General features: G+C 41.9%; 1 protein-coding gene across 2 annotated transcripts; it reads left to right on the top strand.

Annotated features, from left to right (window-relative positions):
- Nucleotides 1–231: 231 nt before the first annotated feature.
- LOC139368563 (YTH domain-containing family protein 1-like) lies at nt 232–8429 on the top strand. Of its 2 annotated transcripts, XR_011626977.1 has the most exons (7): nt 232–708; nt 1256–1280; nt 1551–1645; nt 1969–3558; nt 4860–4968; nt 6644–6688; nt 6861–8429. XR_011626977.1 is itself a non-coding variant. In XM_071107586.1 (6 exons), the coding sequence occupies exons 1-6, from the start codon at nt 682–684 to the stop codon at nt 6888–6890; spliced, it is 1812 nt and encodes a 603-aa protein (XP_070963687.1). In that variant the 5' UTR covers nt 314–681; the 3' UTR covers nt 6891–8429. The 2 variants fall into 2 exon arrangements, 1 of the variants encoding a protein (XP_070963687.1); XM_071107586.1 differs by lacking the exon at nt 4860–4968 and having other exon boundaries at nt 314–708.
- Nucleotides 8430–14428: the final 5999 nt, after the last annotated feature.

Genomic DNA, 14428 nt, shown 5'->3' with positions numbered 1-14428 from the left:
TAACAGTCGTCAAGATAATATACATGATATCTAAATTGCTATTGAGAGTATTTTCTCTATTGTGAAGGTTTTACATGTTATTATCAAAGCCTTACCTTAATTATAGTAGATTGTGCCCCAAATAAATCGTCCCTTTTCAGAATGTCCCCATCACTCTTCCGTTGGATTGGTTAGCGCGCTGACTCGTCATCGCGGCAGAGCATTAAAGATCACAAGTGATATTTCTGAAACGCGATTACCGCAGTCCTGCTATTGAAGATGCATGACTTCCGACGTTTTGTCGTTGAGGCACCGCGCCTGGTGTGCCGCTGACGTCAATCCCTTCATTTAGACCCCGGATGAAACTGCTAGTGGGGGAAGTGAACAGGGCCATCAGCACAATAACTGCAATTTGGTGGATAAAGGGGGAAAAGCAAAAATACATAGGATTAATCCTAACAGTGGACCCTTTGAAACCACCAGGACTATCTCAAAATTGGATTTACGTAAACATTGGGGGACTGGCAGAATTGAGCCTTGGAACAGTAGTTTGAGTTAGCTTGCTGCTGACTGTAACGAAGGAAAACATCTTGCTGATTAGCTTGCTAGCTACTGTACTGGGATACGAATAAAACGCAGGTTTTGAGGGAACGCGTCTAATTGAAACGCTCTACACAAATCCAGTGGCTTGCTTCATGAATTATGTCTGCTACAAGTATTGACCCTCAGGTAGGCAGACTGTATTTCCCGGAAAAAATCCACTCAGCGTCGACTCAAGGCCTTGCATTGAGGAAAGGTGGTTGGTTGTGCGCCCAATCCACCCATTGCTGAGATGTGATTCAATCTAGCTAGCTAACGTTAACTCCAATTTAGTTAGCCGCTAGCTAACACGTAATAAATCTGACCTTTTTATACCAATAATAATTTGAAGCAATCGCCACGTTTTGTTCCTAGCGCTTAGCTAGTTAACGTTAGCTAGCTATGTGGTTTGCTAAAAACCCAACATTATGTATTTCACATGTATTCTCCTTATTAATATTGTCAGGCTCAGTTTCCGCTGTTGCAGTGGTTTACCAGCTCTAGTAAATTGTGGTTCTGTGCTAACGCAATGTGTTTAGTTAGCTAGGAAACTGGTTGTTGGCTAGATAGTAAAGTTAAGTAACTAACGTTAATATAAGCGAGCCTCTAATTTTCAGCGAGTGTGGGTTGGATGTTACTTAGACAGCTAAAACAGATTTCTCTCTTTTACATGTTAACCAATTACACGGGAATGAAGACTTCAAAAGGACAAGACGCTAAAGGTAAGATCACTGTAGTTAATGTTAGCTAAATCAATTTCGACTCGTTAGGTAGACTGCGATTGCTCAGCTGGTTGCTGGTAGCAAGCACTGACCATGCACGGACTGAGTTACAAACAATGCAGCTGCGGTGTAAATACAGTGGTGTCTTGTTATGCATTTGATGTCTTGCTGCTTTTACACACCCAAGTGTTAATCAGTACTGACTGAAAAGACATGTACATGTGTGTGTCTGTTTATTTGACACACATTGATAAATAACCCTACTATCAGTCTTTCCGGTTTCAGTGCAAAATGGCTCACTCCACCAGAAGGAAACTGTCCATGATAATGACTTTGAGCCCTATCTCACTGGCCAATCCAATCAGGTGAGTGACTTTTGAAATGTGTGTATCTGTGTCTGAATTAGAAAATAAAAAAGTGGCTTGGCTGCAGGGAGGACCATAACTCAATATTTTCTCACAGGAGGACAGGACGTTTGCTTGGCTACATTGTTAGCTGATATTGTTACACATTTGCATAATTAAAGATGATGCCTTAAGTACTGCACGCATGGCCCTTTGGTCCTAAAATCAGAATTTTGGGGGTATAAGCTGACGGTCATTGGAGTTTGTGATGGTAGGTCATGTTGATAATTAGTTTGATGTATCAGGATTTCAAAATTGTATTTACACTCCTTTTTTTTCTCTAGAACAACAGCTACCAATCCATGACTGACCCTTACCTGTCCAGCTACTATGCCCCCTCCATTGGATTCCCCTACCCCCTGAGCGAGGCACCTTGGTCCACCGGTGGCGACCCCCCGATCCCTTACCTGACCCCCTATGCGCCCCTTAGCAATGGAGACCACCACTTCATGCATGACACCGTTTTTGGCCAGCCTGGGGGGCTTGGCAGCAGCATCTACCCACATAGATTTAACTTTTTCCCTGAGAACCCAGCCTTCTCCACCTGGGGTACCAGTGGGTCTCAAGGCCAGCAGACTCAGAGTTCAGCCTATGGGGGCAGCTACAGCTACCCTCCCAGCTCCCTGGGGGGCACACTAGTCCCTGATGGTCAGACAGGGTTCCACAGTGACACACTGAGCAAGGCACCAGGCATGAACAGCCTGGAGCAGGGGATGCTGGGGCTGAAGATAGGTGGGGATGTGTCGGGCAATGGCTCAGGCGTGAAGAGTGTGGGCTCTGTGATCGGCGGTGGTGCTGTGGCTCAGGCTGTTTCTACAGGCAATGGTGGAACACCAATTGGCATGCCCCCTCCTAAGCCCACGTCCTGGGCTGCTATCGCTAGCAAACCAGCCAAGCCACAGCAGCTGAAGGCCAAGCCAGGCATGCCCATGGGGGGAGCCCTGCCACCACCACCCATCAAACACAATATGGACATTGGGACATGGGATAACAAGGGGTCTATAAGCAAAGTGGCCCCTCCACTGTCCCACCACCAGCAGCAGCTCCACTCTCATGGCCATGCCCACCTCCCCCACGGGCTCCCCCCTCAGCAGTCTGTTCAATCTGCCCAGTCCCTTGTGCAGCAGATGACCATGGGCCCGCCCCCCCCGCAGTCATACCAGAACCACAACTCAGCCCCACCCCCTCAGACCCGCTGGGTTGCTCCACGCAACCGTAACCCGGGCTACGGTGGGGGCAGCATGGACAGCAGCGGTTCCTCTAGTGGTGGGGGTGGAGGTGTGCCTCCAGGTTCTGGCCCAGGTCTAGAGAACCACCCTGTTCTGGAGAATCTGCGGGCTGCCCACAGCTACAACCCTAAGGAGTTTGACTGGAACCTGAAGAATGGCCGCGTGTTCATCATCAAGAGCTACTCTGAGGACGACATCCACCGTTCCATCAAGTACTCCATCTGGTGCAGCACAGAGCATGGCAACAAGCGTCTGGACTCAGCCTTCCGTGCCATCAATGCCAAAGGCCCTGTCTATTTGCTGTTCAGCGTCAATGGTAGCGGCCACTTCTGTGGCGTGGCAGAGATGCTCTCGCCCGTGGACTACGGCACCAGTGCTGGCGTTTGGGCGCAGGACAAGTGGAAAGGCAAGTTTGACGTGGACTGGCTGTTTGTGAAAGACGTGCCTAATAGCCAGCTGAGGCACATCAGGCTGGAAAACAACGACAACAAGCCGGTGACCAACTCTAGGGACACTCAAGAGGTCCCTCTAGAGAAGGCTAAGCAGGTGCTCAAGATCATCGCAACTTACAAACACACCACCTCCATCTTTGATGACTTCTCCCACTATGAGAAGAGACAGGAAGAAGAGGAGGTTGTCAGAAAGGTAATCATAATTACCGTCTCTTGTTGATCACAAAGATCCTAAACTAACTGATCACAGATAGGTTTCATCCATTTTTGAATAGACCCCCCCCCCCCCAAAAAAGTGTTCAGAACCATGAACTTTTTCCACATTTTGTTACAGTACAGCCTTATTATAAAATTGATACGTATTTTTACTCATCAATCTACACACTACCTCATAATGACAAAGCAAAACATTTAATTTTAGCAAATGTATAAAAATAACAAAAAATGAAATATCACATTTAAGTATTCACACCCTTTACTCAGTACTTTGTTGAAGCACCTTTTGGTAGTGATTACAGTCTCAAGTCTTGGGTATGATGCTACAAGCTTGGCACATCTGTATTTGGGGAGTTTCTCCTATTGTTTGCAACAGATCCTCTCAAGCTCTGTCAGGTTGGGTGGGGAGCATCGCTGTACAGCTATTTTCAGGGCTCTCATGGGATTGGGTTCAAGTCCGGGCTCTGGCTGGGCCACTCAAGGACATTCAGTGACTTGTCTCGAAGCCACTCCTGCATTGTCTTGGCTGTGTGCCTAGGGTTGTTGTACTGTTGGAAGGTGAACCTTTGCCCCAGTCTGAGGTCCTGAGCTCTCTGGAGTAGGTTTTCATCAAGGATCTCTCTGTACTTCCGAGCTGCTGAAAAACATCCCCACAACATGATGCTGCCACCACCATGCTTCACTGAAGGGATGGTGCCAGGTTTCCTTCAATGTGGTGCTTCGCAATTAGGGTGAAGAGTTCAATCTTGTTTCTCATTGTCTTAGGTGCCTTTTGGCAATCTCCAAGCGGCTGTCATGTGCATTTTACTGAGGAGTGTCTTCCGTCTGGCCACTCTACTATCAAGGCCTGATTGGTGGAGTGCTGCAGAGATGGTTGTCCTTCTGGAAGGTTCTCCCATCTCCACAGAGGAACTCTGGAGCTCTGTCAGAGTGACCATCGGGTTATTGGTCACCTACCTTGCCAAAGCCCTTCTACCCCGATTGCTCAGTTTGGTCGGGCGCCCAGTTCTAGGACGAGTCTTGGTGGTTGCAAACTTTTACCATTTAAGATTGATGGAAGCCACTGTGTTCTGGGGGACCTTCAATGTTGCAGAAATGTTTTTGTACCATCCCCAGATGTGCCTCCACACAATCCTGTCTCGGACCTCTACGGACAATTCCTTTGACCTCTTGTCTTGGTTTTTGCTCTGACATGCACTGTCAACTGTGGGACCTTTTTTTTATATAGACAGGTGTGTGCCTTGCCAAATCATGTCCAATCAATTTAATTTACCACAGGTGGACTCCAATCAAGTTGTAGAAACATCTCAAGGATGATCAATGGAAACAGGATGCACCTGAGCTCAATTTCAAGTCTCATAGCAAAGGGTCTGAATACTTTTGTAAGGTATGTATAAAAATATATATACACTACCGTTCAAAAGTTTGGGGTCACTTAATTTCATTGTTATTGAAAGAAAAGCAACAAAAAAATTGGCCATTAAAATAACATCAAATGGCCCTCCCGGGTGGCGCAGTGGTTAAGGGCGCTGTACTGCAGCGCCAGCTGTGCCACCAGAGACTCTGGGTTCGCGCCCAGGCTCTGTCGTAACCGGTCGCGACTGGGAGGTCTGTGGGGCGACGCACAATTGGCCTAGCGTCATCTGGGTTAGGGAGGGGTTGGCCGGTAGGGATATCCTTGTCTCATCGCGCACCAGCGACTCCTGTGGCGGGCTGGGCGCAGTGCGCGCTAACCTAGGTTGTCAGGTGCACGGTGTTTCCTCCGACACATTGATGCGGCTGGCTTCCGGGTTGGATGCGCGCTATGTTAAGAAGCAGTGCGGCTTGGTTGGGTTGTGTATCGGAGGACGCATGACTTTCAACCTTCGTCTCTCCCGAGCCCGTACGGGAGTTGTAGCGACAAGACAAGATAGTAGCTACTAAACAATTGGATACCACGAAAACGGGGTAACATTTAAAAATAATAATAAAAAAATAATAAAACATCAAATTGATCAGAAATACATGGTTAATGTTGTAAATGACTATTGTAGCTGGAAACGGCAGATTTTTTAATTTATTCCAAAGGAACGTTGTGTTAGCTAATCCACGTTTATCATTTTAAAAGGCTAATTGATCATTGGAAAACCCTTTTGCAATTATGTTAGCACAGCAGTAAACTGTTGTTCTGATTTTAATGAAGTATCTGGAGCGTCAGCATTTGTGGGTTCGATTACAGGCTCAAAATGGCCAGAAACAAAGAGCTTCTGAAGCTCATCAGTCTATTCTTGTTCTGAGAAATTAACGCCATTCCATGTGAGAAATTGCCAAGAAACTGAAGATCTCGTACAACGCTGTGTAATACTCCCTTCACAGAATAGCGCAAACTGTCTCTAACCAGAATAGAAAGAGGAGTGCACAACTGAACAAGAGGACAAGTACATTAGTGTCTTGTTTGAGAAACAGACGCCTCACAAGCCTTCAACTGGCAGCTTCATGAAATAGTACCTGCAAAACACCAGCCTCAACGTCAACAGTGAAGAGGCGACTGGGGTGCTGGCCTTCTAGGCAGACTGGCCAATGTAAAAGAACACACACTGGACAGGGGAACTCTGCCTAGAAGGCCAGCATCCCGGAGTTGCCTCTTCATTGTTGACGTTGAGGCTGGTGTTTTGCAGGTACTATTTCATGAAGCTGCCAGTTGAAGGCTTGTGAGGCATCTATTTCTCAAACTAGACACTCAACTTTTGAATGGTAGTGTATATTCAACTTTTTTTTTAAACTTTGCTTTGTCATTATGGGGTATTCAATGTTGATTGAGGAAAACGTTTTATTTAATTTTAGAATAAGGCTGTAACGAAACAAAATGTGGAAAAAGGGAAGGGGTCTGAATACTTTCCAAGTGCAGTGTATATCTCCTTTTTACATAGGGATGATTTAAAAAAATATTGGGACAGCCTGAGTTTTGTATTACTTGATTTGTCCCATCACAGACCAAATGTCTACCCTTTTGTATTTGTTTGCTGTTTTTATTGTTTTGTGGAGGAGGTGTAACCATCCCTAAATGCCTCTTCTTTCAACAGACCTATGAGCCAGCTCCAATACAGAGAGGGTCTCGACTTGATCAGGTAAATAACCTTTTCTGAGTGTTTCACCTTTTATTTGGCTTCTGCCCATCAAGACATTGTTCCCTATGTCTCTAAGGAAATAATAAACCATTGTAGGGGGGGTGGAAGATTTTATTCAGTGAAGTTTTTCTAATGGTAACACTTTTGTTATTTCTTCCCCTCTCCACCCAAGGAACGCCAAAACCGAAGTAAACCACAATAGAGGAATGCTCCTTATAGCTTGATCAATGGTTATACTTGGATGGACATAATGGAATTTAGATCATGAAAAAAGAGGACATAAAGAAATTGTCAACTCCTATTTATTTTGGCCCACATCAAACTTTGAGCCACACTGCTTCTGGTCCGGTTCCCAGTCTCTAAGTCGTGCGCAGGGATGAAGTCAGTTTCCATTAATCAAATTGCTTCATCCTTATTTGTTTTCTTTCTTTCTGTATTTTTAGCCTGGCAGGTCTTTATTTGCTATACTCCCACACTCACATCCTTAACTGAGTAACAAATATCTGCACTTCTTTAACAAAATCTAACATGCTGCTGATATTCAGTGACTGTTCAACTTGTGGTGGTGTGAGTGTTGGAGAAACGTTAAGTGCTTGTATTGGTTGTTCTGATTTAGGAAGAGTGAATGCGACAATTAACTGAATCTTGACAAATGTTTGATAACTGTACTTGGCCAGTTTTATTTTGCATAATCAAAATAAACTGTTCTGTTATGCCCTTCTTGTCCATGTGAGGGTGGTCTTGTGGCTTGGTAGAAGATGTGAAAAGCTTCTGCAAATGATGCATATAATGGATAATGTGAAAGGCTGTGACATTAGAACATTTTAATGTTTAAAAAAAAAAGAAGAAATATTTTTGAAATTAGGTGTCACTTGGCTTAACACTGTTGTGACAACAATTTGTTGAAGAAGAGATACAATATGTTTTATTTTCGTTTTTTTTTTCAGTGGAGCCTTAACACTTTTTCTGACAACAGTGTCAATGAAACTCTATTTGCTGTACTGTAACTCAAGTGTGTCAGCAAAAAGATTCAGGGGAAAGATGTCTAGAACATCCGCTCTCAAAGGAGGTCCCTTTCTTTTTTCTTGATGGGGTGGAAATGTAAACTGTCTTGAGTTCAAGTTCTTAGCCGGACAATACTATTGTTGTCTTCTTCCTTGTAATTTTAAATCATAGTTGTTACTTTTCTCTGTTCCCCATCATTCCAACAACGGGGTCAATGAAACTAAGTCATTTTGGGGACAAATGTAGCATGTACTGCTTTTAAAATCAAGATAGCCCTGTCACTCTGTTTCTTATCCTTGTCCTTTTCTTAACAGAATTAAAGCATTGATATAACCCTTCCACTTCATCCTCAGAAATTTTAAGCTTTAATGTACTGGCAATGCTAACTGAGAACGCCTCAAATATGTAATCTTAAAATTAATTTGACTGATTTAATGTCAAGTGTATGAAAACCCAGAGAATAGTATATATGGTATCTGTGTGATTTATTTTTTTCCGGGACCTGCTTGCTGTACTGTGTATGTCTGTATGCGAAAGACAGAGGGGAGTGTGATTTATTGAGGGAATCAGATTTATGTAATGGTATTGGAAATTATTCATGAGAATATATCAACATTTAAGAAAACAAATGTTTAAGTCACCCCTGAATTTAATATGCGTTGTATCAAAGGTCACTATCACATTCTTAGATTTGATCATGGTCATTATTAAAGGTATACTATCTATTGTAAGTGTTTTTGGTTTGTTCTATTGTGAGTGAAAAGTAGCTATGTCTGCATCTAGAGCAGCCTGTTTCCCTTGCCTGAAGTATGGACGTTGCCATTTCAGACCTGGGTCAAAAACACATAAGATACTTGTACTCTCTCTGATAAAAACCAATGGTTTGGTCTCAAAAGTCCCAAACCCAAAATACATTTTATTCAGTTTTGAATCCATGATCCATAAAAACAAACTGAACTGTAGGCCTACATAATTCACAGCACATCAAACCAAGGCTATGGGATTACGTAAAATGTGTCCATATACTTTTCCCGTGTTTGATCACCAGAGCTCATAGCCTACAACTATGTTTCTTACCACTGAAGTAACCATGTTGATATGTTTTGTTTGATTGCCTAAAATACAATCACTTCAATTATTTGGATCGACGTTAACGTGATTCCTCTCTTGGCATTCACCGCGTGCCTTAATTGTATTGCTTTTAAATCAAGGTCCGGCGTGAACACGAAAAGTGGTAATCCTACCCCCAAAACACTCGCTCAGTTTACCTATAAATTGTCCTAGATTGCAGATGGATTGCTTCATTAGATTAATGCCAATAACCACTACTCCAGTGTTCAGGAGTTGTGAACTAAATTCAAATTGAGGTAGTGTTTAGAGTAGTTAATAACTTTTTTGCCATTTAGTGGTGTAGCTAACTGCTGCAACCTGGTCTCGAGAATTTTGTATTTTGTCCGTAAATCCGAGACTTTCCATATAGTATGATAAGGTACGTTTTTTCATATGTATTAATTTGTGGATGTCCGTAATCCATTTTCTATGATAGATTTTGCAAAACGTATGATATGTTACGGATTCCAATTTGTTATGGCTAATGTTAGCTAGGTGGTAAACATTATTGAGGCTAGGAGTTAGGTTAATAAAGGGTTAGGCAGGGATGCAAACTAGTCACATTTCACCTAACCAATTCGCTATAGTATTGACTGGTATACGACTCCTTGTCGTTCAAGTTATAATGCGTTAGTTGCTTACTGGACCCTGGCAATCTGTGAAATGTTAACTAGCTAACGAACGTAACTACTATCTGTGAACTAATGTTTTTTTTCTACAGTATGTAGTTCATTTTCAGAATGAGAGAATTAGGGGAAAATGATGCGTTGCTTGTTAGACAAGTGCATTCAGAGATCAAGTGTAGCTGGGCCTGGTTTAAGCTGGATGCCACTATAGAGGTGAAAGGAACATCACACACTTTTTCAATACAGTGGATAAAAGGGGTATGCCAGGTGTACTCTCTGCCTGAAAGAGATCAAGTATGCCAACAAAGGGTATCATGCTCTGCATGCAGAGGCAGAAATTGTAATAATGTTCAGTGTAGCCCAAAGATTTTGCTTATGTTGTGTTGAACTTGACAGTAACACGTGTGTGTGTGTGAGGGGGGATAATACACATTTTTACTCAGTGAACATTATTTTTGCACACATGTAGTCTTGTGCACTTGATCAATGTCTACTATAGTTGCCATTATAATAGAGCAAAAATAGAATGCCTGTTGTTTCATTCTATTTGTACTTTAAGATGTTTTTCCCCCAGGTGCAATACTTAGATGTGTGTGTGTGGTCACAAGTGTTCTATTATAAAGGCTTTCATGGCTAACTGCAATATTAGTGTATTGTTTTTCTCAAAACTTGAGTGTAATTTGCAGTAAAGTCTAGGCAACAAATAACATTGGATTGCTTTCTTAATTTTTTTTAGCTGTGAGTTAGGTTCACATTGACCACTTTTTATTTTACACACAGACTGACCATGTAGATCATATTTTTTGTTGTTTAATTAGCTAAAACATGCATTTCCCCCTAGCAGGGATTTTTTGCATGTTTCAGTGAAAAAAAAAAAGTGTCACCTTTTTGGGCCCTCACCAGTTTGCATCCCTGGTTAAGGGAAGGGTTAGCTGAAAGGGTTAAGGGTAGGGTTAGCTAAAAGTGTTAAGGGAAGGGTTAGCTAAAAGTGTTAAGGGAAGGGTTAGCTAAAAGTGTTAAGGGAAGGGTTAGCTAACATGCAAAGTAGCAAAAAAATATGAAGTAGTTGTTACATCTGTTACACTGTTACATCCAATACCTGTTTGCCTGAGGCTGATGCCATGCAGGTGCTTGTAATGAGATTCTAACACTCAAACTTTGGGTTGCTAGATGTCTGTGTTATTGCCTTAAGTAGCCTGTCTTATGTACCATGCTAAACTGTTTATTTATTTTTACATATTAAAACATACAATCTACCTGCAGTGAAGCCGTTCAAAATGTACGTTGCATTCAGTCATCTAGCAGACTCCCATCCAGAGCGACCCACAGGAGCAACCAGGGTCAAGTGTCCAGCCCAAGGGCACGTTGAGAGATCTCCCACCAAGTCAAATCGGGGACCCGATCCAGCAACATATCGCCCACCGGCCCCATCTCCCAACCGTTAGGCCACCAACCATCCAAGATCCCCCCCCCCCCCCCCCCCACACAATTCCTTAGAGCTGCCCCTCAACCATCCGAGAACCCCCAAACGCCCACCCCAAGCCACCGTCCCCAATGCACCAGCAATATGGAAAAAAGAGAAAAACAAAGGAAAACAACAATTTAAAAAAACAGAAGACAAGGACAACAAAAACTATTTGTGTGTGTGTGTGTGTGTGTGTGTGTGCATGCGTGCACACGTACATGTGAGGATGCGTACATGTACATGTGTCCGTTTGAATGCGAGGTTACGCGCGTACAAGCACCTGCACGGCATCAGCCTCAGGCAAACAGGTAATGGATGTAACAGTGTTGCCCCTCAGTGTCATTGAAACATACTTTTTGTTGTTGTTTATTTAGACTTTATTTTTTACTTTTATCTTTGACTGTCATTCTATCCCCCACCCAGCAACTCCACTCTCACTTGTCTTCAGTTCCACATCTCAACCCCCAGCTTCCCTCAGCCCATTCCATCCATCTCTGCTGGCCACCCTCTTCGGATTTCTATGCACCATATATCTTTCAACTATGCTGTGATGTTTAACATACAATTTGAATCTATCTAATCGAATAGAATCCACAGTTTGCAAGTTGAAGATAAATACTCTTACTAAGAGTATTAGTATATTAGTAATTGACTGACCAGATCTCCAGATCTTAATCTTGGATTAAGCAGAATTTCCCATACAATTTCGATAGCTCCATGAAAGACATAACTGTAACATTCCAATTTACAATATCATTTAAAAACAAAATACCCTTTTCAAACATAGAACAAATATTTTTTATATATTTTTGAGGGGATGACATTGTAACCAGCCCTGCAAAGCTTGTTCGAAAAAGAGAGACACTTTCAACAATGTTTCATTTTCAATTCATCGAAAATGAGACATAGCAATCTGCACAAAGGCAAAAAGGCCATTTTTAAACAGTGGACATATTTTCTCAGTAATCTATTTGAGAATAATTTTCGTATAAGTGAAGCTTTTAGAGAGAGGTGTAGTGCTTTTATAATCTCAAACCACCCAGATCATATTCGTTATATAGATACTTCATCTTGTCTGGTTTAGCATCCCAGATAAAGTGAAATATTCTTTACTCCAATGATTTGAAAAACGAATCATCAGGTGTAGGCAGCACCATAAGTAAGTGAGTAACCTGAGATATGACTAAGGAGTTCATTTTTCCATAAATAGACAGGTATTTACCCCTCCATGTTTGCAGGATCTATTTTTACTAGTTTTCTATTTCTATAAAAAGTTGTGCTCATATCTTTTGAGATATGAATACCAAGTACGTCTACTTTACCGTCAGCCCATTTTATAGGTAAACTGCGGGGTAAAGTTGTGTTTTTTAAAGATCAAATACGTAATATGGTACACTCACTATCATTAGGCCAGAAAAGTTATCTAGACCTTCAATGAGAAATTGCAAGGATCTAGCTTGCAGACTAAATATAAAACTTGAGTCATCGTCATACGTGGATGGACACCTTTGTTTTTAAACCTTGGATTTCTAATCCTCTAATATTATTTTAATAGCTAGCATTTCGATGGCCATAACAAATAGATATGGTGACAGGGGGACAGCCTTGTTGAACTCCTCTTGATAGTTAAAAACTCTGAGAAGTAGCCGCAATTTACTATTTTACACCTGGGTTTGCAAAAACATTACTTTTACCCATTGAATAAGAAACTCACCAAAGTGAAAATAATCGATGTATATATATATAATCCAGTTTTACTCTATCAAAGGCATTTTCAAAATCCGCTATGAAGGTAAAACTATGCATTTCGAAAGTATTTTTGCATCACACATTGAAGTGTAAGAGGCCTCCAATTTTTTAGATGGACTGAATCTTTATATTTGCCATCTGGGTCTTGTTTTAATAATAGGCAAATTCCGACTTTCCTGCCGAGTACCTGACAGACTACCATTTCTAAAGGAGTAGTTCAAACAATCTAATAATGGAGCTATGAGTATATAAAAAAAGGCTTGCCATCAAGCCCTGGGGTTTTTCCAGACTGAAAGGATGTAATAGCCTCAAAAGGTTATTCCTCTGTAATTTGGACTTTGCACTGATCTTTTTGTCTGTTAATTTCACATTTTTGTTATTATTTGGAAATAATTCCTTAGAGTAATCGTCATTCTGAGGGTTAGGATGAGACAGAAAATAAAATATATGCTTAAAATATTTAGCTTCCTCTTTTAAAATATAATTTGAAGAATCATGGATGACTCTGTCTTTAGTAACGGGTTTCTGCGAATTATTTTTGGTAGCATTCCATGCCAAAGGTAACATATAATCATTTGAATGTCCCTGATTTACATGTACTATGTTACTTCTACGTTAATGAGACCAGGCTGAACGGCTCGAACTACAGTAGGCCTAGTTGGTCTTTTTGCAAATAACATATGGGTGAAGTAGGCAATTTCCTTTCTTTTTCGGCATTAGACCTGCCTAATTCTCACTTGAAACATCGTTTTTATGTTTAACAGGCCAACTTACACTTTCTGTTAACATATGACCCCAGAGTGATATATTCTTGCAATTTGTAGTCAATGACATTTCAGATTTACATATAGCTAATTGTTCACGAAGTAGTTTGGATGTACTGAACTATGCTTTATCAAAGTAACTTTAGTTAAAGAAGATCCATTTTTCTTTAGTGTAGTTTAACTTCTTCCAGTGTGATGTAATTGGTAAACTATTTTTTGAGGACCTTCCCCTACACTGACCGTTTCCAAATCACCATTACCTCACACCTGTTTTTAGAAATCCAAGGGCATAGTACTACACACAAACAACGGACAGTGCCAGCCAGCAAAACTGGAGAATGAGCATTTGGCGCAGGCTATTACAATTCATTTGATGTAGCCTAGCATCCTATATCTCGTGAATCCGCAGCGTCAGACAAAACACCAGTCAGTGTCCAATGTCCATACCACATTGGTCCAGTTACATCAGGGTGCCACTATAATTATAGAAACATTATGCACCAGAAGCATAACTGTGTTTACATCTCTGATGCACCACGGACTCCAATATGCGCGAGTGATTTTAACAAGCGAGACCTCCTTGTCGATGTTAACTGCACCCTTGTTGTACAACCTTCTATCCGGAGAATGATGTAGTATCGTAGCCTACTAGGCCTGTGGAATATGGTCCATCGTCGGCTATCGAATACATAGAATAAGCTAAGCCTATAACAATGGTCCAGGCATCCGCAGCCCCAGCACCGCTCCAGCCATGATAACGCATAACCGGAGAGAGGACATCGCTTCAAATACATTTGCCCTATATATTAACCTTGATTGTCCGAAACAGTAGTTGCGTAGTCCACTTGTTTTGTTTTCATCATCTCTGACCCAGTCTAGAAGGATTTGCGTCTCTTCTCATCCCAGACACTCGTCCTCTTCCGCCGAATTGAATGCAATGCTTGAAGATTAGAAGCAACTGACATCAAGAACGGGTCAAACTCCCCCCACCATAAACCATCCGCGAAATGTTCTTGAGATG

This window comes from Oncorhynchus clarkii, chromosome 16 (genome assembly GCF_045791955.1).
Source record: "Oncorhynchus clarkii lewisi isolate Uvic-CL-2024 chromosome 16, UVic_Ocla_1.0, whole genome shotgun sequence".
Lineage (NCBI taxonomy): Eukaryota > Metazoa > Chordata > Actinopteri > Salmoniformes > Salmonidae > Oncorhynchus > Oncorhynchus clarkii.
Note: the sequence above shows the minus strand (reverse complement) of the source record. Positions and strands in the feature narration are given on the sequence as shown.